Here is a 24,555-nt window from a genome sequence, read left to right on the forward strand (position 1 = left end):
GCCATGGGATCTTTTTCGATGAGATATTCACATTTTAAACCTTTATCAAGGTGTCGTCGTAAAAATATTATAGCTTTTGCTTTTTCTTGTGATGAAGATATACCATTTTCTTTAATGGTCTCGCTTAGACCCAATGACTCAAGATGCATTTCTACATCAAGAGTCCATGGCATATAGTTTTTCCCAGTAATATCAAGAGCGATGAATTCGAGCTTTGCCAAGTTTGCCATGGTGGTACTAAAAATTACGATGCATTTTATTAGTTAATGAATATTGCAATACAAAGTAATGGATAAACAACAAGTACAAGTATTCGTAAAAATAAAGAAAACACACGAGGAGGATATTCTCCGATAAATACAAGACTGGTGAGTATGATAACCAAAATAATTAAAAATAACCTCGTGAAAGCCATCTTCTTTTTTTCTTCGAAAATTTGATGAAGAATAATTTTTAGAGAAGAAGAGAAAGTTGGAGTGATTGAATGTATTTGTGAGATTGTATTTATAGAGCAAAAACTAGCCGTTTTGTTACCGTTTATTACCGTTGGTGTATAAGAAAATAAATGTATGTATTTGTATAATTTTATGGTAATAATATGGTGTATATAATATTAGTCATATTTAAATAATTATGTATATCATATCACATTATTATAATTAGGTGTCATAAGTTATTTTGTTTAAAAACCTTATAGGCTTTTATACTTGTCGTATCCCTTACCGGGAGTGTGGGATGTCGTCTTAACATCCTCCCAGGATTTATAACAAGTTTTTGAAAAAATTATTTTTATTATTTCTAATAATAACATTATATTATATATTAAATATATAAACAATAAATAAATAACAGTAAAATAAATATTATTACTTTTGTTACCTTTTTCTTCTGTTCGGAGCTTGGAAAAATATGGAGGACTTTTAGAGCTTCGTGCTGATAACGTGTTGTGAAAAAGTAAAAATTTACGGTAAAAAGTAAAAATCTCAAACTCTTAAAATTATCACACTACACATTTTATAATTTTTTTCTCTCAACTCAATTGTGATTTTCTTCACAAATGAGAGATCTATTTGTAGAAAATTTTTACAAATAATCCAAAAATAAAATACATCATTACCTACATCATCACACACTAATTTTCAATATTCAACACCTAATTTTACCTAATTTTCAACATTCAACATTCACATTTTCAACACAAATATTTTTCACATTTTTTAAATAATTTTTCAACAGAATTGACATTTATGCTCGATGTGTGACGAACCGATTATTAAAATATTTTAATATTTACGGAAAAATTTGAAATGTTCTTATTATATAATTTATTATAAACATAACTTATAAATAAAAAATGATCACCACTCATATTAAAATAAAATTAATATTAAACTTCAACGTTTGAAAACAATCATAAAAATCAAAATTTAAAAACATCAATCATAATTTGAAAAAGAGTAGGTCTCTTGTGAGACGGTCTCACGAATTTTTATGCGTGAGATGGATCAACCCTACCGATATTCACAATAAAAAGTAATACTCTTAACATAAAAATTAATATTTTTTCATGGATGACCCAAATAAGATATATGTCTCACAAAATACGACCTGAAAGACCGTCTCACACAAGCTTTTGCCTTTGAAAAAAATCTAACACACTATAAAAAGTTCGGCATACTAGTCACCAAACCATGAATAGCAAGTAATACGTAATAAAATTCATGCAATTTTAACATAGTTCGTACATAAAATAATATAAGTATAAATATATATATAACGCTATTTTCCTACATAAACATTTCATAAAATCATATTTTCATGTTCGTCATAATAATCGTAATCGTAAATCATTTTACGTAGAGTTCTGTTCAATGCAAGAGGCCCATAACATAAATTGTTTGATCAAACTAATTACAGTATTGGACCGGCAGGGATCACAACAGCCTTTGGACTAGATGTCCACTCCCTAACGTAATATAATTCATCCGAAGAGGTTGGAGAGTCCCCGGACACGTTCTCCGGCTTTCAAACCGTAACATAATTTGGCCACAAGACAAATTGCATACCTCAAAAATAATTATTTTGCAGAAGAAGATGGTTGCACATCTTTTGGAGGAGCAATTGCTTTGTATGATGGTTCAGCAATTGGTTCCTGAGTTGTCTTCTTGGTTTGGACTGAGGGTTCGACTTCTTCTTCGGATAAATGATCATGTGAACCCGTTGGAATGATCAGCTCTAGGTCCATTTCCCATTGCTTGATTGCCATCTGCAAAGATATAAGATCCGAGTCCAACTGATCATTTACTGCCTTGTCGTTAAAAGCTGTCGGACTTGTAAGATCATAGTTTTGCCTCAGTTGAGGAATCATTTGACCTAGCTTCTTTGCACGGATTTGATCAATGAAGTATTTCTTCCGTTGTAAGGCTTGCCGAATCGAAGAGGCTTTGACTAACTTTATAACAACGGCCTCCACTTTGATAAATTTCTTCAGAACTGACTTCTTTTGTAACTGCTTGGCAAACAACTCAATTCTCAAATTTACCCAATCCTCATAAACTGTCAGTTTATTCTCGGAAAATTCATTGTTCTTTGTCCAGATGAGATCAATGTGAGTTTGGACTGTGTTGGTTGGTCGGGGTTCTTCTTGCAGCTTCCCTTTGCCTTTAGAATCTGTTAGGACATGAGGGAGACTCAGTCCTGATGAGGTTGCGTCAATATTTTCTGTAATCACGACCCCTTTGGGTCTAGCAACCGGTAGAGTGGAAAAACCAGAAATAGTGATTAATGGAGCCTTGACTCCAGTCGATTTCTTATGATCACCAGATTCGGTGATCTTCTTCTTCTTTTGTTGGTCCTCAGAAAGAGTTCACTGAACCTCAGTTAATGGTTCAGTTTGTACAGCTCTTAGAGGTGTAGCCTGAATTGGCTGTTCGGCTCCTGAATGCTGAATCAGTCTTTCAGTTGGGATGGTTCCAACTGCAGCAGCAAGCTTTGTTTTCAGAGTTCTGGGTCTTTTGGTGATTTTGGATGAAAGAGTCTTCTCAGAATCAGACTCACTGACAATCAGTTTTCTCTTGATTGTCACTTTGTTTTGGGAGCCTCCTGCATCCCGATTTCCTTCTTCAACTTCAAGAAGTGTTCAGGGGACATGTCCAGTTTCGGCTGTGACGGCTGGACACTCTTAGCATTGAAGATTTTGAGTTTGGATGATCTTTCAGAATCATCACTCACCAACCCCTTGACTTTCATCAAATAGCTGAGCTGTAGTGCATATCCCTTTGATTGTTTCAAACACTCCTACGTCACCCCTTCTATCACGAGGATAGGATATTCACTAAAAAACTTTGATCGATACAACAATTTGTAAAGACCCACTTCAGTTTGGACTTAACACTACCAAAACTGAAACTCTTAGTTTACAAAATGCTTCATAGTATGCAACTGAATTTAGCACAACTGATCTTTTACAAGATCGATTTTTACAAGTATGACACTGTGCTATAAAGCTCGAATGAGTAGTCTTGATTGCTACGAATATATGCAATGAGCGTGAGCTTTTATTTCAGCTGAGTAACAGCGTATTTTTCAGAGATTTGACGAGTTTAGATATTCAGAACTTTGATGTGTTACGTGTATGTCTCAGCTGCTCTTCTCTGTTATTTATAGGCTTTTCTTCAACGGTAACATTTAATAGATTTTAAATCTTTTTATCCGTTGTTTTGTCATGTCAACATTTTTCTTGCATTCGTACACTTCAGCTGAATTGCGGCGTTCCCACTATCTGTTGCAGTCTGCTTTTGTACTATTGTCGGTTGAAAGCCTTTTTCTTGATGTGTACAGCTGAAGGATCAGCTGATAAGCAATAGCCGATAAGCTCATAACTGAATGTAGCAACTAATCAGTCAGTTGTCCACGTTAGTTCAGTTCAGCTGGTTTCAGTTGCCTTTGAAAATTTGCGCTTTAAACTTCAGTTATAGACGATCAGTTGAGTTTCAAGAACTTAGTTTTTCAAACAACCGAAATTTAGTTTCCAACACCGCATCGAATATTTGCCAGAAACATAAAACTCAAGAAAACGTTTTAACGTGCATCAAATAAACATGTAATAATTTAAAATAATGCAAATCATAAATCATGCATCATTAAAATCATTTTAAAATTAAATAAATAATTAACAATTTAATAAATACATGGGTTTACGTCTATTGATTTTGGGCTCTACAAATTAAGCCCTCCAATTTGTCAAATTAAGAGTCATGCAATTTTTAAATTCTACCCACAGTTAAATATTACCTAATTTAATTAATTATGTCATAAAAATAATTATTAAAATTTTGTTTTTTGAGTGGACGTATTTAAATGTCTTATTTTTGAATTTTTCTAATTAAAATGTTTAACGTCTTTATTTCACTCGATAAATTAAATTTAGCCCTTAAATACTAAAATTTAAAAAATCTTTTAAAATACTTACTTCATCGGCTTAAAATAAAATTATAACTTTAAATTTTCCACCTCAAACGTGGAAAGTCCACTACTCGTTTTCTTAAAAAGTATTAGAATTTTTTTAAAAAAAGACCTCCCATAAATTCGGCCGAACACATACAAAAATATATAAAATATTTTTGACATCATTTTAAAAATAAACAACTAACTAACATTTAAAAACCCAAAGGAAAATAGTTTAAATCGTAAAATCGTCATACGTCTCATATCCTAACTTAGCAAAATCGCTAAAACTAACAACATCTCAAAAACCACTCAAAATCATAACAAATGTTGTTGGATCGTGTTCTGGGCACCAAAGGTGCTTTAAACACAATATTCTTCAAGAGCTGCAATAGCTCGTGTTCTAAAAATGTTTATACCGATGAATTAGATCGAGTTTGGTTATAAACCAAGCGGAAAACACTCGAAATAATCCTTCGTTAAGGAAACTGATATATTTTATATACTGTGCAACTTAATAATTGAAAAGGGGTAGATTAGTTTTTGCATTTACCAATTCAGTTATGGTGACAACTGAACTGATGGATATTCTTGCTAATCCAGTTAGTTTGAAAACAACAGTTGATCAGTTAAATACACAAGATATGTTTATGGATGATCGAAGACTTCAACTGCTCCTACGTCACCCCTTCTACCTCCACGGGTAGGATACTGTAACGTCCCAAAAACTTAAAAGTACACGCGAACCACATGCATGCAATCATTAAATTCTCTTGTATTTTAATTAAATGTTTTAATTGCATGAAGTAATTATGTTGTGCATATTTGCATGTTTAAAATATATTTTTCTACATGGTTGCATTAAAATTTATTTTTAAAGGATATTCGAGTTGCGATCGAGGAACAGAGACCGAGGGATGAAAAAAATAGAAAATATTTTTATTAAATAATTGATTTTAATTATTTAAAATATGGGTGATGTTTTTTTTTATATTTTTTTAAAAAAGGGGTTTTGAGGTGATTTTATACGCCGGGACGTAATTTTTATCGGTGTTGGATTTTCAACAAAAATACGAACGTTTTGACAACCCGGCTAATAAATTCACAAACTTTATTAAACAAAATAAATTTTTTTAATTTCATTAAACACTAATGGGCCTAATTAATCTTCTTAATTGGCCTAAGCTTGTTTAAATGATTAATTAACAATATTTAAAGCTAAAACCTACCCATACCCTACCACAACCCCACGCCCACATCCCCAAGACAATAAAAAATCTCCCCTTCACACAAGCCACGGCACACACAGCAAAAGTTGAAGGGAAAAGCATTGATAATTGCTAGGAAATTCAAGCCGTCGTCTCCTCGTCGTCGTTCTTCGATTTATCAACGTAAAATCGCGCGTTTAAAACGCAAAGGCACGCCTTAATCTCTTTTTTCTCATCTTGCACACCATATTATGTGTTTGATACATGATTGCATGAAAAACATGACGCAACTTTTATATTTTCGTTTTTATGACTATACATGCACAAAACTAGTGTTTTCATCTTTTAAAACTCCTCATAATGATGCACAAAGGGGCTGCCATGGTAGGAGTACTTGAAAGGATGTTTTTCCACATGTTTGAGGGTACCTAGGTGTATGTTTAAAGGCTGAAAAAAATAGGGAAGTAATAAAAACGAAAATAGACTCCTTAAGGGAAATGACTCTTCGACTAGGAGTCTTTGAGGGTCACAGCTGCTAGCCGCGGTTAGGGAGGATCCACTAGACTTAAGTGGGCTGCATAGGAGGGATGGGTAGAGGCTGGACAAGGTGGTTAAGGGCTGGAGGCGAAGCTAGCCTAGGTTCGAATCATATTATGACTAGGACTATTGTGTAGAAAAATTCAGTAGCTTTCTAGGCATGTTCAAGGGACTTAATGGGGTGGAATTTGGTTGTATATGGGTTAGATAGGTGTTATTAAGCTTTGGTCCAAGTTTGGTACGTTTTGATTAAGTTTCGAGTCCATACGAGTCAAAACCGGGGTGTACGTCTAAGTTTTAAAATGAATCGATGAATTTAATGAAAAGCCTAGTTTTATGCGGAATAAAATTATGGAAAATTACATTTAAGCTCAAATAATTTTTAAAATTCTAAGTTTTTAATTTGAGAATTTTATACTAAGGTTTGGTTTAATTCGCGATTAAAACGCATTAATACGTTTTATTTAAAGATTAATTTAAAAGTCCTCGATTAAGGCTAAAGAAAAATATGAGAAAATTCATGTAAGCTTAAATAATTATTTAGGACATGTTAGAGTCAACGAAATTAAGAAAAGTCGAAAACGTGAAATTTTACGTCCAGGGATAACACAGTAATTTTACACCTATATATTAGTAAACGTAATGGCAGTGTCCTAAATGCTGTTTTATATGCTAATATGATTATTTTCAATGGTTATGGATGTTTATGGAATTTTATATGTTAAAATGATTATTTTAAATGTTTATGAAATTTTATATGTTTATGATTTAGTATGTCAAAATGTTTTTTTAAATGTTTGAGGTTAAAATGTCATTTTTAAATGTTTATGGATTTTTAATATGTTCAAATGTTTATTTTAAACGATTATAGATTTTTATGATAAAACAATAACGTTAAAAGTTATGTTGCATGCTTGTTTTTAAAAGGAAAAGAATATTAAATGCATGATTTTTATAAAGTGATGAGAAAGTAAAACGTTGAAGGAATTTAAGTAGTTGTGACTATTGAGGTTATGAGGTTTGAGGTAAGAATGAAGATGTCGTGATGGGAAAAAGCCCCCGAGGGAGCCCATTGTCGGGAGAAGGCCTCATAGGGAACCCATGCGTGGGAAAAGGCCTCAGAGAGAGCCCATCTATGGGAGAAGGACCCCGAGGGAGCCCCGAAAATCATTTTTTCATTCGATGAGGATAGGCCAGGGGCCAGGTGACCGGTGAGAGTGTGGCTGGTGTCCTCCGCCGCCCAGTACTAGGGTTTCATGTAGATGGATCATCGACTTTTTGAGGTTTTAGGAAAGTCACAATTAACGATCTGAATTCAATAAAGGAAAGGAAAATGTTTATGATCCTGATGAAAAGATTTATGTTATGAAATGAGGAAAAGGAAAATGTTGAGGTTCATTTTATGCATGTTTATATGAATATGTTTATGAGGATATGAAAGGTTTACGAAAATACTTATGAAAATGTTTATGGAAAGTTTATGAAAATGTTTATGTTTAAAGTTGATCATCATTATGAAAAGCGTTTGGTTTAAAGTTTATGCATCATGAAAATATTTACGAAAATGTTATGTTTATGCATCTTCATGAAAACGATATTTTAAGTACAAGTATTTTCACTGTTGCATGTGTTTTGTATATGTGTTACTTGTTATCAAGATTATGGTGTGTTGAGTTTTTAGACTCACTAGGTGTGATTAGTGCAGGTGATTATGATAATAATGTTTATAGAGGTCTTGATGATTGACTTTGCTGGACTGAAGGTGCACATAACCCGAGCACCGACGTTAGTTTTCCGCACTAGTTATGATTTATGATTTCAAGTTATGTTAAAAATATTTTACGATTTTTTATTTATGTTTTGAAAGATTTTTTGAGAGATTATAGTATGGGATGTATTTCTCAAATATATAGTGGATTGTTTTATTTTAAAATTGTTCAAAAATATTTTATGCATGTGATTAAACATCTCGGCCGATTTAGCACTACAAGAAAATCAACATACAACCACACTCAGAAGATCACGGTTTTATCAGAAACCATTGTCTTTTTTCTTTTTAACAACGGTTTTCGTTAAAACCGTTGTCTTTCTGAATTTTTTTGTCAAAAGACAACGGTTTTTAAAAAATCGTTGCCTTTATGGGTCAACGACAACGGTTTTAGCAAACCGTTGTCTATGGACGTGTTCTTTGGTTGCTAAAGACAACGGTTTTAACAAACACCGTTGTTGTATATGGGTTACGACAACGGTTTTAAACCGTTGTCTATTAGCGTGTTTTTTATGATGTACGACAACGGTTTTAGAAAACCGTTGTCGATTATCGTGTTTTTTTGACAAACAACAACGTTTCATTAAAACTGTTGCTTTGTTTAGCGACGATTTTGATAAATCCGTCGCTAAATATCGCGACGGATGTAAAAACCGTCGCTAGTTTTAAATTAGCGACGATTTTGACTACAACAGTCGCTAAATTTAGCGACAGTTTAATTTCTGTCGATATATTTAGCGACGGTTTCAAGTAAAACCGTCGCGTTTTTAACAATAGCGACAGTTTTATAAAACCGTCGCTAAATATAGAGACGGATTACCACAACCGTCGCTAAATTTCCCGACTGTTTTTAAATACCACCGTCGCTATTTTAAATGTACGACGGTTTATGGAAATAACCGTCGCTAGCGATGGTTTAACGAAAAAACCGTCGCAATTTGTCTATAAATATCAGTGTTTTCGTTCCATTTTCATTCACACCACATCACAACACTTAAAATTTTTTCTCTCTTACCATATTTTTATTTCGATTTAGGATAAATATTTTTGTTTTATTTTTTGATAAATTTTTTTGTGCTAAATAAGTTCACGAATAATGTTAGGATTGTGGAATTGTAATTTATTGTCATTTTTTTAGATTCGTTAAATTATTAAAAGTAATTTTTTTTATTTTACTGAAAACATTAGCGACGAAAATTATGAATTAACCGTCGCTAATTAGCGATGGACTTTATGAATAAACGGTCGCTAACTTTAGCGACGATGTTATATAAACCGTCGCTTATTTTAGCGACGGTATATGAACCGTCGCTAAATAGCGACGGTTGTTGACATGGTTGTCTTTGAGCGTACCATTTAACCACAGGGGCTTTAACAACAGTTTTAAAATGGATACGACAACGGTTTTTAACCGTTGTCTTATGTCATTTTTCTTGTAGTGTAGTGGGGTTTGAATAAAAAAAATTCTAGCACGATTTAAGAAAACGAATAGCAGACGTTTCAGTTGGTATCAGAGCAATGGTTCTGTAAAGGGTTGTGCCACCATCAGTGCCGAGAAGCTCAGTCGTTATGCCTCAACTTGTAAGTTTAAATGCTTTATATGATTTTATGATGCTACCTACATAATTATATGAATCATATGTTTACGTCACTTGTTTAATAACATTATGATGATATGTGATTTATATGCTTATGAATTTTTATACGTGATACGATATGAAATAAGAAATTATTTGATTTCAACGCATGTTGGTTTTGTGGTGGAATTGGACTATGTTGATTTTTGGGTTTTAGTATTGACATTATACTTTTTGGGCCATAAGTTAATCGTGAATATTATGAATGCTTTTGGGATATGTAGATTTTCTAAGAAAATATTTATGATTCGTGGTTACTAGTGGAATTAATATTTGAGAATTACTCATAAGTAATAATGATTCGAGGATTTGCCACGACTTTGGGAATATAAAAATGTATAATTTGGGATTTTAAGTTTTGATGAAAGATAAGATTGGATATAGGAATTGATTTTTGGATAAATAAGTTTAAATTATTGAAATTATGTTATGGGAAACCTTTAGAAGTAAATTAAGAATGCCAAGAACTTATGGGTTAATCGTAGGATTTTCGAAATTTATGACCAATTAAGATAATTTTGAGGAAATTAAGAATTAATTTTTCAATTGTTAAGGAATTTGAGGACTAATTTAACAATAAGTGCGAATTGAATGGGTTAAATGATAAATTTTTTTGATTATTTAGACTTTTAAGAATATTTGGAACTTTGGGATATCTTGGTTATAATGCTATAAATAATGTTAATCAAGGGTTTTTAAGAATGAATCAATACTAAGCTTGAAAAATCTAAGCGTTAGCGGATGAGTTTGGGATTTTAAGATTGAAATTTGATAAGTTGATGAATATTTTGGGTATAAAATAAGGAAAGTAATATACGATAAGTATGGTCATCCATATTTTTATTGGGAAGTGTAGGAAAAGTTGAAATTCGAGGTTATAATAGTAACAACACTAAAACATCATGGGTCTTTTTAAGTACAATTTGCAAATAAGGATTTAGAAGGTAAAATTAATTGGGATCAAGGAGACGTAAGGACATTTTAGAACTTGAGTTTTATCATAGTAGCGCAGCAGAAGCACGGATTTTTGGGATACTAGAATCGAATCTAAACTTTGGGTTATCAAGGATGAATTTCGAGGACGAAATTCAATTTAAGGGGGGAAGATTGTAACACTCTGAAAACTTAAAAGTCCACGCGAACCACATGCATGCAATTATTAAATTATCTTGTATTTTAATTAAATATTTTAATTGTATTAATTAATTATGTTTTGCATATTTACATGTTTAAAATATATTTTTCTACATGGTTGCATTAAAATCTATTTTTAAAGGATATTCGAGTTGCGATCGAGGAACGGAGACCGAGGGCTGAAAAAAATAGAAAATATTTTTATTAAATAATTGTTTTTAATTATTTAAAATATGGGTGATGCTTTTTTATATTTTTTAAAATAAGGAGTTTTGAGGTGATTTTATACGCCGGGACGTAATTTTTATCGGTGTTGGATTTTCAACAAAAATACGAACGTTTTGGCAACCCGGCTAATAAATTCACAAACTTTATTAAACAAAATAAATTTTTATAATTTAATTAATCACTAATGGGCCTAATTAACCTCTTTAATGGGCCTAATTAACCTCTTTAATGGGCCTAAGCTTGTTTAAGTGATTAATTAACTATATTTAAAGCTAAAACCTACCCATACCCTACCACAACCCCATGCCCACGTCCCCAAGACAATAAAAAGTCTCCCCTTCACACAAGTCAAGGCGCACACATCAAAAGTTGAAGGGAAAAGCATTGATAATTACTAGGAAATTCAAGCCGTCGTCTCTTCGTCGTCGTTCTTCCATTTATCAACGTAAAATCGTGCGTTTAAAACGCAAAGGCACGCCTTAATCTATTTTTTCTCATCTTTCACACCATATTATATGTTTGATACATGATTGCATGAAAAACATGATGCAAGTTTTATATATTTTTTTATGGCTATAAATGCACAAAACTAGTGTTTCCATCTTTTAAAACTCCTCATAATAATGCACAAAGGGGCTGCCATGGTAGGGGTACTTGAAGGGATGTTTTTCCACATGTTTAAGGGTCCCTAAGTGTATGTTTAAAGGCTGAAAAAATTAGAGAAGGAATAAAAACGAAAATAGACTCCTTAAGGGAATGGACTCTTCGACTAGGAGTCTTTGAGGGTCACGGCTGCTAGCTGCGGTTAGGGAGGGTCCACTAAACTTAAGTGGACTGCATAGGAGGGATGGGTAGAGGCTGGACATGGTGGTTAAGGGTTGAAGACGAAACTAGCCTAGGTTCGAACATATTAGGACTAGGACTCTTGTACAGAAAAATTCAGTAGCTTCCTAGGCATGTTCAAAGAACTTAATGGGATTAAATTTGGTTGTATATGGGTTAATTAGGTGTTATTAAGCTTTGGTCCAAGTTTGGTAAGTGTTGGTTAAGTTTCGAGTCCATACGAGTCAAAACCGGGGTGTACGTCTAAGTTTAAAAACGAATCGATGAATTTAACGAAAAGCCTAGTTTTAAGGGGAATAAAATTATGGAAAATTATATTTAAGCTCAAATAATTATTAAAAGTCTAAGTTTTTAATTTGGCAATTTTATACTAAGGTTTGGTTTAATTCGGGATTAAAACGCATTAATACGTTATATTTAAATATTAATTTAAAAGTTCTTGATTTAAGCTAAATAAAAATATGAGAAAATTCATGTAAGCTTAAATAATTATTTGGGAAATGTTAGAGTTAACGAAATTAAGAAAAGTCAAAAACGTGAAATTTTACGTCCAGGGGTAAAACGGTCATTTTACACCTAGAAATTAGTAAACGTCATGGCAATGTCCTGAATGCTGTTTTATATGCTAATATGATTATTTTCAATGGTTATGGATGTTTATGAAATTTTATATGTTAAAATTATTATTTTAAATGTTTATGGAATTTTATAAGTTTATGATTTAGTATGTCAAAATGTTATTTTAGATGTTTGAGGTTAAAATATCATTTTTAAACGTTTATGAATTTTTAATATGTTCAAATGTTTATTTTAAACGATTATGGATTTTTATGATAAAACGATAACGTTAAAAGATATGTTGCATGCTTGTTTTTAAAAGAAAAAGGATATTAAATGCATGATTTTTATTAAGTGATGAGAATGTAAAACATTGAAAGAAATGAAGTAGTTGTGACTATTGAGGTTATCAGGTTTGAGGTAAGAATGAGGATGTCGTGAGGGGAAATGACCAGAGGGAGCCCATTTTCAGGAGAAGGCCCCAGAGGGAACCCATGCGTGGGAAAAGGCCCCAGAGGGAGCCCGTCTATGGGAAAAGGCCCCTGAGGGAGCCCTGACGATCGTATTTTCATTCGATGAGGATAGGCCAGGGCCCAGTTGACCGGTGAGAGTGTTGCTGGTGTCCCCCGCCGCCCAGTACTGCGGTTTCATGTAGATGAATCCATCGAATTTTTGAGGTTTGAGGAAAGTCACAATTAACGATCTGAATTCAATAAAGGAAAGAAAAATGTTTATGATCATGAGGAAATGATTTATGTTATGAAATGAGGAAAAGGAAAATGTTGAGGTTCATGTTATGCATGCTCATATGAATATGTTTATGAGGATATGAAAAGGTTTACGAAAATGCTTATGAAAATGTTTATGGAAAGTTTATGAAAATGTTTATGTTTAAAGTTGATGCATCATTATGAAAGCATTTGGTTTAAAGTTTATGTATCATGAAAATATTTACGAAAATGTTATGTTTATGCATCTTCCTGAAAACGATATTTTAACTATTAGTATTTTCATTGTTGCATGTGTTTTGTATATGTATTACTTGTTATCAAGATTATGTTGTGTTGAGTTTTTAGGCTCACTAGGTGTGATTTATGCAGGTGAATATGATAATAATGTTTATGGAGGTCTTGATGGTTGACTTTGCTGGACTGAAGGTGCACAAAACCTGAGGAACGACGCTAGTTTTTCGCACTAGTTATGATTTACGATTTCAAGTTATGTTAAAAATATTTTACGACTTTTTATGTTTTGAGAGGTTTTTGAGAGATTATAGTATGGGCTGTATTTCTCAAATATATAGTGGATTGTTTTATTTTAAAATGGTTCCAAAATATTTTATGCATGTGATTAAACATCTCGGCCGATTTAGTGAGGTTTGAAAAAAAAATTCTAGCACGATTTAAGAAAACGAATAGCAGACGTTTCAGATACACTAGAAGATTTAGATTTATACAACTGATTGTATAAATCCTACACAGCTTAGAACTTACACTATTGCCTAACTGAACTCCTATTCTAGACTGAAGGCAGCACCTTTCAGCCAACACTTCTTTAACGTCTATGTGTCAAAGACTACATACACAAGTTTATTGTCTTTGTGCAAGACTGTATTTGAGTGGTGGTGCGTGTGTGTGTGTGTGAGAACCGAACAATAAATACACCAGAAATGTGTTCTCACACACCGAGGGAAAATAGCTTCTATACTAAGCTGATATATCTTGAAGTGTTCCCTCGCAACTAGGCGTAATGCTTCTTGAAAGCTGATGAATAATAAGCGTGCCCTTCTTGTTTTTCACACTCTTTCTATGTTTGTTTGCTGAAGGTCTTGGCCTATATTTATATCAGCAAGATGACCGTATACCAAGACTCAGCGTATGTGACCGTTGCATCTTGAATGCATTCCTTGAAGTTTGTGTCTCGTCTTTTTCCGACATCTCTTCTTGAAAAATTTGTCGTTAAGCTTTGCTGCTCGGTCCATTATTGTCCTTTGACTGGACAAAAGCTTATGTACCTTTGCACACAGCTGGATTCCAATAATGTTGACTGTCATGTTCCGCAACTGATTGCTCCTGACTGAATTTCTGAACTGGTTAGTTGAACTGGTCTGCAGTTGAAGAGATGAAATCAGTTGGCTCGTCAGCTGAACTGATTTCACTGGTTCAGTTGAACTGATCAGCTGGGATCTTTATCAGTTGAACACTTAATCAGCTGGCCGGGCTTCTAAAGGTTTCCTGCTGAACTACTTTTCAGCTGGTTAGTTAGTTGAACTGATTTAAGATACATCAGTTGGATTTCATTCAGTTCATAAGATCAGTTGGTGCGCTCAGTTGGCGTATCCGATAGTCTTCAGTTTGGTCTGTCAACTGATTATTTTTATTCCAGTTTTCTGCGCAATTAAGGTAGATTATTAGAAACACAATAATAAGTTTTGTTAACATCAAAATCAAGTAAAGATTGCGAACATGAAATGTTCCAACAATCTCCCCCTTTTTGATGCTCACAAAACTTGAACAGTTTAAAGCAAACTAAAATATACAACTAAATTTTAAAACATAACTGATTCTCCCCCTTTGTGAGAATCAAAAACAAAATAACAGAAAATTTCAGTTTGAGGGATAACAGGTTAAAATCAATTTATCGAAAAGAACAAACTCCCCTCTCAACAACTTAATTAAAGAAAATTTTAATAACAATTTTTCAGTTTAAGGGATGATTTTAAAGAGAAGCCCCCTCTCAGAAACTGATTTAAAAACTCTCCCTTAAAAATATAATCGATTACGCGATTAAAGAAGTTTTAACAAAACTCAAGCAGTTTAGGCAACAAATCTTAAAATAACAGTTCAGTTATATGAAGGCTAACTGGATTAATATGATGTTTATTTAATCAAATAAGCGTTCTTTGCATCATTCATTTACGTACACCAGCAAATGTAAGGGAAATTGTCACTACAATAGCAGAATTTCAATAACATCAAGTATCAGTTAGTTTACACATATTAGAACTGAATATACTAACAACTGGTCGCCTTGAATGCTTTGAATGCTGCAGCGATTTTGAGCCCCTTTGCCAGAAGAGCAACTAATTTGACTTGAACTTGATCTTTGTGCAGTTTAACTGATCGAGCTGACTCAGAACTGGACTCAACTGATGCTGAACTGCATTGAACATCTACTTTGATCTGATAAGGTAGTTAAGCGGCTGTACTGCTGATGATTCAGCTCCACTTAAATCATCAGTTTCAGCTGGTAGTTGGGTTCGTCTGTTGATCAGTTGGACTGATAGAAAGGCAGCTGAGACCTTGTACGTAGAGCAGTTTAGCTGAACTGTTGTCAGTAGACCTCAAAACCTTACAAGCAGCTAAGAAACTCAAGTTAAGGAGTTTAGAGAAGTGGCCGTAACGATTGCTGTTCAGCCAAGACCTTCTCTTTACTCCCAGTAAACTCATATAAAATTTTTAAGAGAATTTTGAAATCCATTTTAAATACAAATTTAAAACAAATTTTAAAATATCAGTTTTCAAATGTCCTTCTTGGAACAACTAGCTCTGATACCACTTGTTGGATCATGTGCTGGGCACCAAAGATGCTTCAAACACAATATTCTCCAAGAACTGCAGTAGCTCGTGTTCTAAGAATGTTTACACCGATGAATTAGATCGAGTTTGGTTATAAACCAAGCGAAAAACACTCGAAGTAATCTTTCGTTAAGGAAACTGATATATTTTATATACTGTGCAACTGAATAACGCAAAAGGGGTAGATTATTTTTTGCATTCACTAATTCAGTTATGGTGACAACTGAACTGATGGATATTCTTGCTAATCCAGTTAGTTTGAAAACAATAGTTGATCAGTTAAATACACAAGATATGTTTATGGGTGTTCGGAGACTTCAACTGTTTCTACGTCACGTCTTCTACCTCCACGGGTAGGATACACTAGAAGATTTAGATTTATACAATTGATTGTATAACTCCTACACAGCTTAGAACTTACACTACTGCCTAACTGAACTCCTACTCTAGACTGAAGGCAGCACCTTCCACCCAACACTTCTTTAATGTCTATGTGTCAAATACTACATACACGAGTTTATTGTCTTTGTGCAAGACTGTATTTGAGTAGTGGTACGTTTGTGTGTGTAGAGCCCAAAATCAGTACACGTAAAACCCATGCATTTATTTAATTGTTAAATCATTTATTTAATTTTTAAAATGATTTTTTGAGATGCAGGTTTTATGAAAATGCATTATTTTAAATTATTTATGTTTATGTGATGCACGTTAAAATATTTCCTTGAGTTTCATGTTTCAGGCGATTATCTGATGCGGGATTGAGGAAAGGAGACCAGCGACGATTACTTAAATTCTTTATTTTATCCAATCTGATCTGAGTATTTAATATTCACTTTGTATTTCGAGATATTTCTCTGCAATTGCTCTTGTACTTAGTTTTGATTGAAATATCAACTTGAGTTACTCACACAATTTGAGTTATCCAATTTATCAAATTAATTTGAAAAATTTTATTCATCTCCTCTTAAATTTTTTTTTTTCAATCCTAATATTATTTAAACAGTTTCATCTAATTTTTGTAGGTACTTAATTTTAATTTGACAAGCATATTTCGTAATTATTAATAATTCCATATTAAAAATGGACCAATTAAACAATTAATAGGAACCAATATAATATTACATAAAATAGCAAAGTGAATTGCCATTTATTATTTTTGGTCTTCTAATTAATCAAAATTAGACATTAGTACAATAAGTTAGTTTCTTTTTATCGGATACTGATATAACATGAAAATATATTGTTTCCATGATGTTGATCATTACTGTTATGATATTAGACACTAGTGAGATATCTGATATTATATCAGTATTTCGATGAAATAAAAAATAATAAAAATTGGTGATACCCATAAAAGAGTCGGGTCATGGATGACCCAGGATATTACATGGATAGCCCAAACCAGAGTCAGTAAGCAAGATGAATTCTTCATAAGTTGGACAGGAGGACGCCCATGACATCTTCTCCCTGGGCTACCAGGAGCCCGAGCTCTCATGCAAGTTACTCGGGAAGCTTTCTACTCGGGCTACCTCGAAAATAGCACTTTACTCGAGTGCACCAATATGGGCTACCTTATGTTTGGCAATCATTACTGTCAGAGCTGGAGGAGTTAGCGTGTCATAGAAGTTGTCAGAAGCAGGGTATGGGCAGTCATCTTGCTATCATTAGTAAATGGGCACTGAAAACAAGGTAATCATAAGATATCCTCCAATAAATAGTAGATATATTTTACATTTGAGGGATTCTGATTCGGAACATTTTAACACTCACGTATATCTTCACATATATAGCCCTTTATCCTTCATCATCAACCTGCTGACTTAAGTATCAGAGTGGCCATGCCGGACACCCCTCCGGCGCCCATTCACGAGTTCCTTTCCTGGTTTGCAGGTCTTTATTGCAACTGAAGCCATATTACAGAGATATATCTTCTCCAAAAGATATATTCCCTTGCTCATTTTCCCTTCATTATTTATCAGATTCCGTAGATAGCCGACCCAGCTCACCCTATTCACGCGGATCATATCATTGGCGCCGTCTGTGGGAAATTGAGCTCAAGAAGAAGACATGTTCGTACAAGAAGACAAATAAAGACACTTCCGGGGTTCCTGGAGATAATGTACTTATCTCTAGACAAGGTGGTCTTCCATCCACAGAACCTCCACCTTTTATTACTTTGTCCCCGGAGGATTTTGTTCGGATTATATCCGAGGCAGTAGAGAAGGCCGTAGCAAGAAGGGCCCCTTCTCATCATGCTACACAACCTGGAGGGTAGCAGGAGCGTGAGCAAGAAGTGAAGGAAGAGGAAGTGAGGATGGAGGAATGAAAGTCTAGTGCCGGTTCTAAGTCTCCTACTGTGGCCGAGGAGTTGGAAGAATTGAGGGAGAAGATGAGGATTCTAGAGGGGAAAATGGAAAGTCAGAATCGCGCTCGGATAATCACTAAAGGATGCCCTTTTATGGATTCCATAGTCCGGGAACCTCTGTCCGGGCATTTTAAATATGCAAAAATCAAGGACTGTGATGGCAGTCCTGACCCTGAGGAGCATTTGGCCCGGTTTGAAAACATGGCCATGTTGCACTGTTTTGCTGACAAGATTAAGTGCAAAGTGTTCCTAACCACTTTGGTTGACTCAGCCTAGAGATGGTTTGAGGGACTGGCCCATCAAAGTATACAATCCTTTGAGGATTTCCAGAAGATATTTTTGTACCACTTCAGTAGCAGCAAGAAATACAAGAAAACGGCCTTCAGTATTTTTGAAGTAAAGCAAAGGCAGGAAGAGAGTTTGAGGGCTTATATACAGAGGTTCAACCGAGTCGCTCTGGATGTCCTCTCTTGTGCCCTCGAGACAAAAATTACTGCATTTACTTAGGGCCTAAGGGAAGGGGAACTTTTTCGATTGGTTACCAAGAAAGTGCCCGGGGATTTCGAAGATCTGTTGGCCCGGCAGAAAAGTACATCAATATGGAAGAGGCGCAGAAATAGAAGAGGGAGGCTTTGAAGAGAGAGAGAGGTGTGATCGGGTGCCTAAACCCGAGGAGCGAGGATAGGGAAGGGGTAACTCCGGGCATTTTTCTCATCATGTGCCCTTAAAAATCGCCCGGGTCCAGGATGTCCAAGAGTGTAGCAGGGACATGCCCCCCCTCCCCCTCAACAATTTAATAGGTCCGAGAAGGGGATATTGTACCCTTCATAAAGTATGTTCCCATAATACAGAAGAATGCCGGACACTGAAAAGAAATTATGTCCCGCCTGTTGTCCTTGGATATAATAATCAATCAAGAAGCCAAGATTGCCACCTTGGACAACTCGGCAGTCAGGACCCATGCTCGGGAGGATTCCAGAGAGGCCCCTAGGGGAAGCAGAAATCAGGAGCCCGAGAGGAAAAAGCCTCACCCCCTGTCTTGGGAGTGATTAAAATGATCTCTGGAGGATCTAATGATGGGGATTCAAATCGGGCGAGGAAGTCAAGGAGTAGGAGATATTGTATGGAAGTGGAAGGAGTGAGGAGGAGTGAAGCAGTTATCAGTTTTGGCCCGGAGGATCTCAAGGGTGTCAGCCTTCCTCATAATGATGCCCTTGTTATCCAAGCCCGGGTAGCTAATTATGACATCATGAGGGTCTTTGTTGACTCAGGAAGCTCTGTGAATGTCAATTTCAAGGAAGCCCTAGTGCAGATGGATTTGCAAGGGTATCAGTTGGAGTCGGTTGAGACAACTCTTTTTGGCTTTGCGGGTCATGCTGTGTACCCCGAAGGAGAGATTATTTTTCCTTTAACCCTTGGTACTAGGGGGGGGGGGGTTTAAGGAAAACAGTTATGACTACTTTCACAGTAGTGGATGCACCCTCATCGTATAATATTATTCTAGGCCGACCGACCATGAATGAATTAAAGGCTGTCGCATCCACGTACCACCAGAAGATAAAATTTCCAGTCGGAAGTCAAGTGGGAGAGGATCGGGAGATCAAAATTCTTCCCGAAAATGTTATGTGGAAACGGTCAGGGTGGATCGAAAGAGAGTAAGGAGGGAGGATAAGGGAAAGTCTCATAATGATGTGGAGAGGATAGTCGAAAAAAGAGAAGTACATTTCGTAGCAGAACAGGAGCAGGAGAGGATGGAGATTGAGCCTGGGAAAGAGATCCGAGTGGCCCGAGATCTTGACTCGACCACTCGGGTCAATCTATTGAATTGTTTGAAAACTAATATCGATGTTTTTGCTTGGTCTCAACAGGAACTAACTGGTATCTCACCCCAGATGGCTGAGCATAGCTTAAATATCATTCCAGGGTCTCATCCAGTTAAGCAAAAGAAAAGACATTTTGGGCCAGAAAAGGATACAATAATTGATATGCAAGTCCGTGAGCTATTGAAGGCTGACCATATTCGAGAGGTACAATTTCTTACATGGCTTTCGAATATAGTATTAGTTCCTAAAGCTGCAGGAAAATGGAGGATGTGCATGGACTTCTGAGATCTTAACAAAGCCTGCCCAAAAGATCACTATCCTCTTCCCAGGATTGATCAATTGGTGGATTCTACTTCGGGGTATGAATTTCTTAGCTTTATGGATGCTTACCATTAGTACCATCAAATCACCCTCACTAAGGTCGATCAGGACAAAGCCAGTTTCATTACTTTAGGGGGTACCTTTTGCTGTGTTGTTATGTCCTTCGGACTAAAGAATGCTGGAGCCACGTATCAGCGTCTGATGAACATAGTATTTGAGATGCAATTGGGGAGGAACGTGGAAGTATATGTTGATGATATATTGGGCAAGTCTAGAGAGATTTCTAGCTTTATTATTGTTTTGGAGGATAATTTTGCCACTCTCACTCATTATGGGATCAAGCTAAACCCAGCTAAGTGTATATTTAGCGTGAAGAGTGGTAAATTTTTGGGTTTTGGGTTGACTGACTGGGGGATCGAAGTGAATCCTAAAAAAGTCAAGGCAGTGCTAGACATGCCATCTTCTCGATCCGTCCGAGAAGTACAAAAGATAACCGGGAGAATCACTGCTTTATCCCGATTCATCTCCAAGTCTGCACATAGGAGCTATCTTTTTTTTTCAGATCCTCAGGAAGGCACAAAAGTTTGGTTGGGATGATAGATGAGAGTAGGCATTCAGAGATCTTAAGAGCCGTTTGGTTGAACTTCATGTCTTGGTGAAGCCTGAGCCTGGGGAAAATTTATTTGTTTACTTATCTACAACAGAATATGCTGTCAGCTCAGTGCTTATACGGGAAGAAGGTATTGATCAAAGGCCTGTCTATTATGTCAGTCATGCTCTTCGAGGACCCGAGCTCCGGTACAGCGAAGTGGAGAAAATAGCCCTTGCCTTGGTTATGAAAGTCTGAAAATTGCGGCCTTATTTTCTATCGCATCAAATTATTGTACTTACTAATAGTCTTCTTGAAAGGATTATGACTCACTCGGAGGTATCACGAAGAATGATCAAATGGACAGTTGAATTGGTAGAGTATGACATTGAGTACAAACCCCAGGTTGCTATAAAAGCACATGCCTTGTCAGATTTCTCGTCTGAGATGGTTCAGCCTAACATGGAAGAGGTGTGGAGAGTATTTGTGGATAGGGCATCAAGTCTCCCTGGATTTGGAATAGGAGTGGTGATAATAGCTCCCCCGGGAGAGAAGATTAAATTGGCTCTAAGAATTGATTCTCGGGTGACCAATAATGAAGCATAATATGAGGCTGTTCTAGCCGGCATTCGAGCTGCCCGAGAGTTCGGAGCCTCCCGGATCATTTTATACCCTGATCCGCAATTAGTTGCACAACAGATAAAAGGTGTTTATGAGGCTAAGGATGACATGATGCTAAAATATTTAAAGCTCATAAAAGCCCATGCCGAATCTTTTGTGGATTGGAGTATTGAGCAAATCCCTCGGGATGAGAATGGGGAAGCAGATGCTTTAGCCAAAATGACCGCCACTTTATCAGAAGTCAAAACTCGAGAAGTATTGCATGTTACCCGGCTAATTCTTTCCATGGATGAGAAGATGTTGCCTGTACCAGAGGATTCTTGGATGACACTGCTGATCAAGTTCATTGTTCACAATGAACTGCCTGAAGATAGAGCGCAAGCTCAGAAGATTAAAAGACAAGCTCCTAGGTTTGTTCTTTTAAATAATATCTTATACAGGAGATCATATCAAGGACCTCTGTTGAAAATCTTATATCTGGGAGATGTGGATTATGTCCTCCGGGAAATTCATGAAAGATGTTACGGAGAGCATCTCGGTGGAATAGCGTCGGCCCAGAAGGCAATTCTTGCTGGATTTTTGTGGCCTAATATAAGCCAAGACTCAGCTCGAGTGGTCCGGGCATGTGTTGGTTGTCAACATCATTATAATTTTCAGCACAATCCAGCCACTCTTATGAAGCCCCCATTTGGGCATCTTGTCATTTTGATCAATGGGGCATGGATATTATGGGAACCTTAATAACTGCCCGAGCTCAAAAGAGATTCATATTGCTGGCAGTAGATTATTTCTCCAAGTGGGTTGAGGCCAAGCCTCTGGCTAGGATTACTGAGAAAGAAGTTTTGATGTTTCTATGGAAGAATCTTGTATGCTAGTTTGGGGTTCCTAGGAGACTAATTTCAGACAATGGAAGGCAGTTTCAAGGAAGATAAATCACGTCCTGGTTCCAGGAAATGAAGATTACTCAGTCTTTCACTTCTGTTGCTTACCCTCAAGCAAATGGTCAAACAGATATCGTAAATAGAATTATTGTTCATTCTTTGAAAAAAAGGATGCAGGGAAAAGGAAAAGAATGGGTGGAGGAGCTGCCTAGTGTTCTATGGGCATACAGGAGTACTCCGCGAGCACCTACTCAAGAGACTCCTTTTAATCTGGTATATGGTTCTGAAGCAGTTCTTCCTGTTGAAATTGGGCAATCTTCCGCCTGGGTAGAAACGTACCCGGATGACAATGATCCGAGTTGGGCAATGGAGTTGGATCTGGAGGAATAGAATAGAGAGAGGGCTATGATTCGAATGGAAGCTTACCGAGGCCGGGTTAAAAAATCATACAACAAGCGAGTCTGAATTCGAGATTTTCAAGTAGGAGATCTAGTTATGAAGAAAGTCAATCCAGCCGGAGAGGTCAGCAAATTGGAAGCTCGGTGAGGAGGACCTTTCAAAATAACCCAGAAGGTTAGCTCGGGAGCTTTTTATTTGGAGGATGCTCAATGACACTCTCTCAAGCGCCCCTGGAATGTATTTCATTTGAAAAAGTATTATGCTTAAAAGATGTAATTATCGTTTGAGGATACAATGAAAGTTCTTTTCTTCTCAGAAAGTGTATGAATATTATACCTAAACCCGGGAGGTACAACGCCCCAGTTAATCTATAAGTCCCAAGACCTGATTCCTGGCCTAGGGCTCCGTACCCTGGCTCGAGGCTTCGCACCTCGACTATTCCCAAGTCCTGGGACCTGATCCCTGGCCCAGGGCTCCGTACCCTGGTTATTAATAAAGCCTAGGGCTCCGTACCCTGGCTCGGGTGTAACGCCTCGAAAATTTAAAGGTCCACGTGAACCACATGCATATAAGTTATTAAATTCTTGGTGTATTTTAATTAAATGTTTTAATTGCATGAATTAATTATATTGTGCATGTTGACATGCTTAAAATATATTTTTCTACATGGCTGCATTAAAATATTTTTTTAAAGATTATTCTAGTTGCGATCGAGGAACGGAGACCGAGGGCTGAAAAATAGAAAATGTTTTTATTAAATAGTTATTTTTAATTATTTAAAAAATGATTGATGCTTTTTAATATTTTTGAAAATAAGGATTTTTGAGGTGATTTTATACGTTGGAACGTAATTTTTATCGGTGTTGAATTTTCAACAAAAATACGAACGTTTTGCAAATCCGGCTAATAAATTCACAAATTTATTCAAGAAAAATTATTTTTAAATATTTAATTAAGCACTAATGGTCCTAATTAACCTCCTAATGGGTCTAAGCTTGATTAAAATGTAATTAAATATATATTATTCAAAAAACCTACCCTAAACCCCATTCAACCCCACGCCCCACTCTCATAAACTCTCCCAACAAATCAAAACTCTCCCCCACCAGCTTTTACACGGCACACACCAAATATTGAGAGAAAATCATAAAAAACTTCAATGAAAAATTTAGCCTAGGTGTCGATGTCGTCGTTTGTCGCATTGCCGCATCGTTTTCGTGCGTAAAATACGCAAAGGCACGCCATAAATCTTTCTTTTCTCATCTATCACACCATACTATTGTTTAGAATTACTTTTGTATGAAAACATGATCCCTTATTGAATAAATTTGTTTTTATGCATTCTTATATGATTAAGGTATGAATTTTTGTTCCAAAGCTTAAAATATGATTGCATGAAGGGGCTGCCATCATATGGGCACCAAAAGGAGGAGTTTAAGAGTGCTTAAGGGTACTTAGATCAAGGTTTAAGGGCTGGACATCACCATGGGACAAGGGAGACGGGAATTAGAATCCTTGTGTTACAAGGACTCTTCGGGGCTAGGGTTCACTAGGGCTTGCGGCGGCTTGCTGCTGTCCAGGGCAAGTCCAAGTGGCTTAGGAGGGTGGTGCCAGGGTCC

At 35.9% G+C, this 24,555-nt stretch overlaps 2 protein-coding genes across 2 annotated transcripts; both read left to right on the forward strand.

The window, feature by feature from the left end:
* The first annotated feature begins 19,356 nt into the window (after positions 1-19,356).
* On the forward strand, positions 19,357-22,397 carry LOC140983880 (uncharacterized). The gene is made up of 6 exons (XM_073451035.1): positions 19,357-19,720; positions 19,833-20,329; positions 20,522-20,926; positions 21,108-21,244; positions 21,344-21,620; positions 21,735-22,397. Exons 1-6 carry the CDS (start codon positions 19,357-19,359, stop codon positions 22,395-22,397), a joined length of 2,343 nt encoding a protein of 780 aa, XP_073307136.1.
* A 212-nt stretch (positions 22,398-22,609) lies between these two features.
* Positions 22,610-22,927, forward strand: LOC140983881 (uncharacterized). Its single transcript, XM_073451036.1, has one exon. It carries the CDS (start codon positions 22,610-22,612, stop codon positions 22,925-22,927), a length of 318 nt encoding a protein of 105 aa, XP_073307137.1.
* Positions 22,928-24,555: the final 1,628 nt, after the last annotated feature.

Source organism: Primulina huaijiensis, chromosome 9 (assembly GCF_012295235.1).
Source record: "Primulina huaijiensis isolate GDHJ02 chromosome 9, ASM1229523v2, whole genome shotgun sequence".
In the NCBI taxonomy this organism is placed as follows: Eukaryota; Viridiplantae; Streptophyta; class Magnoliopsida; order Lamiales; family Gesneriaceae; genus Primulina; species Primulina huaijiensis.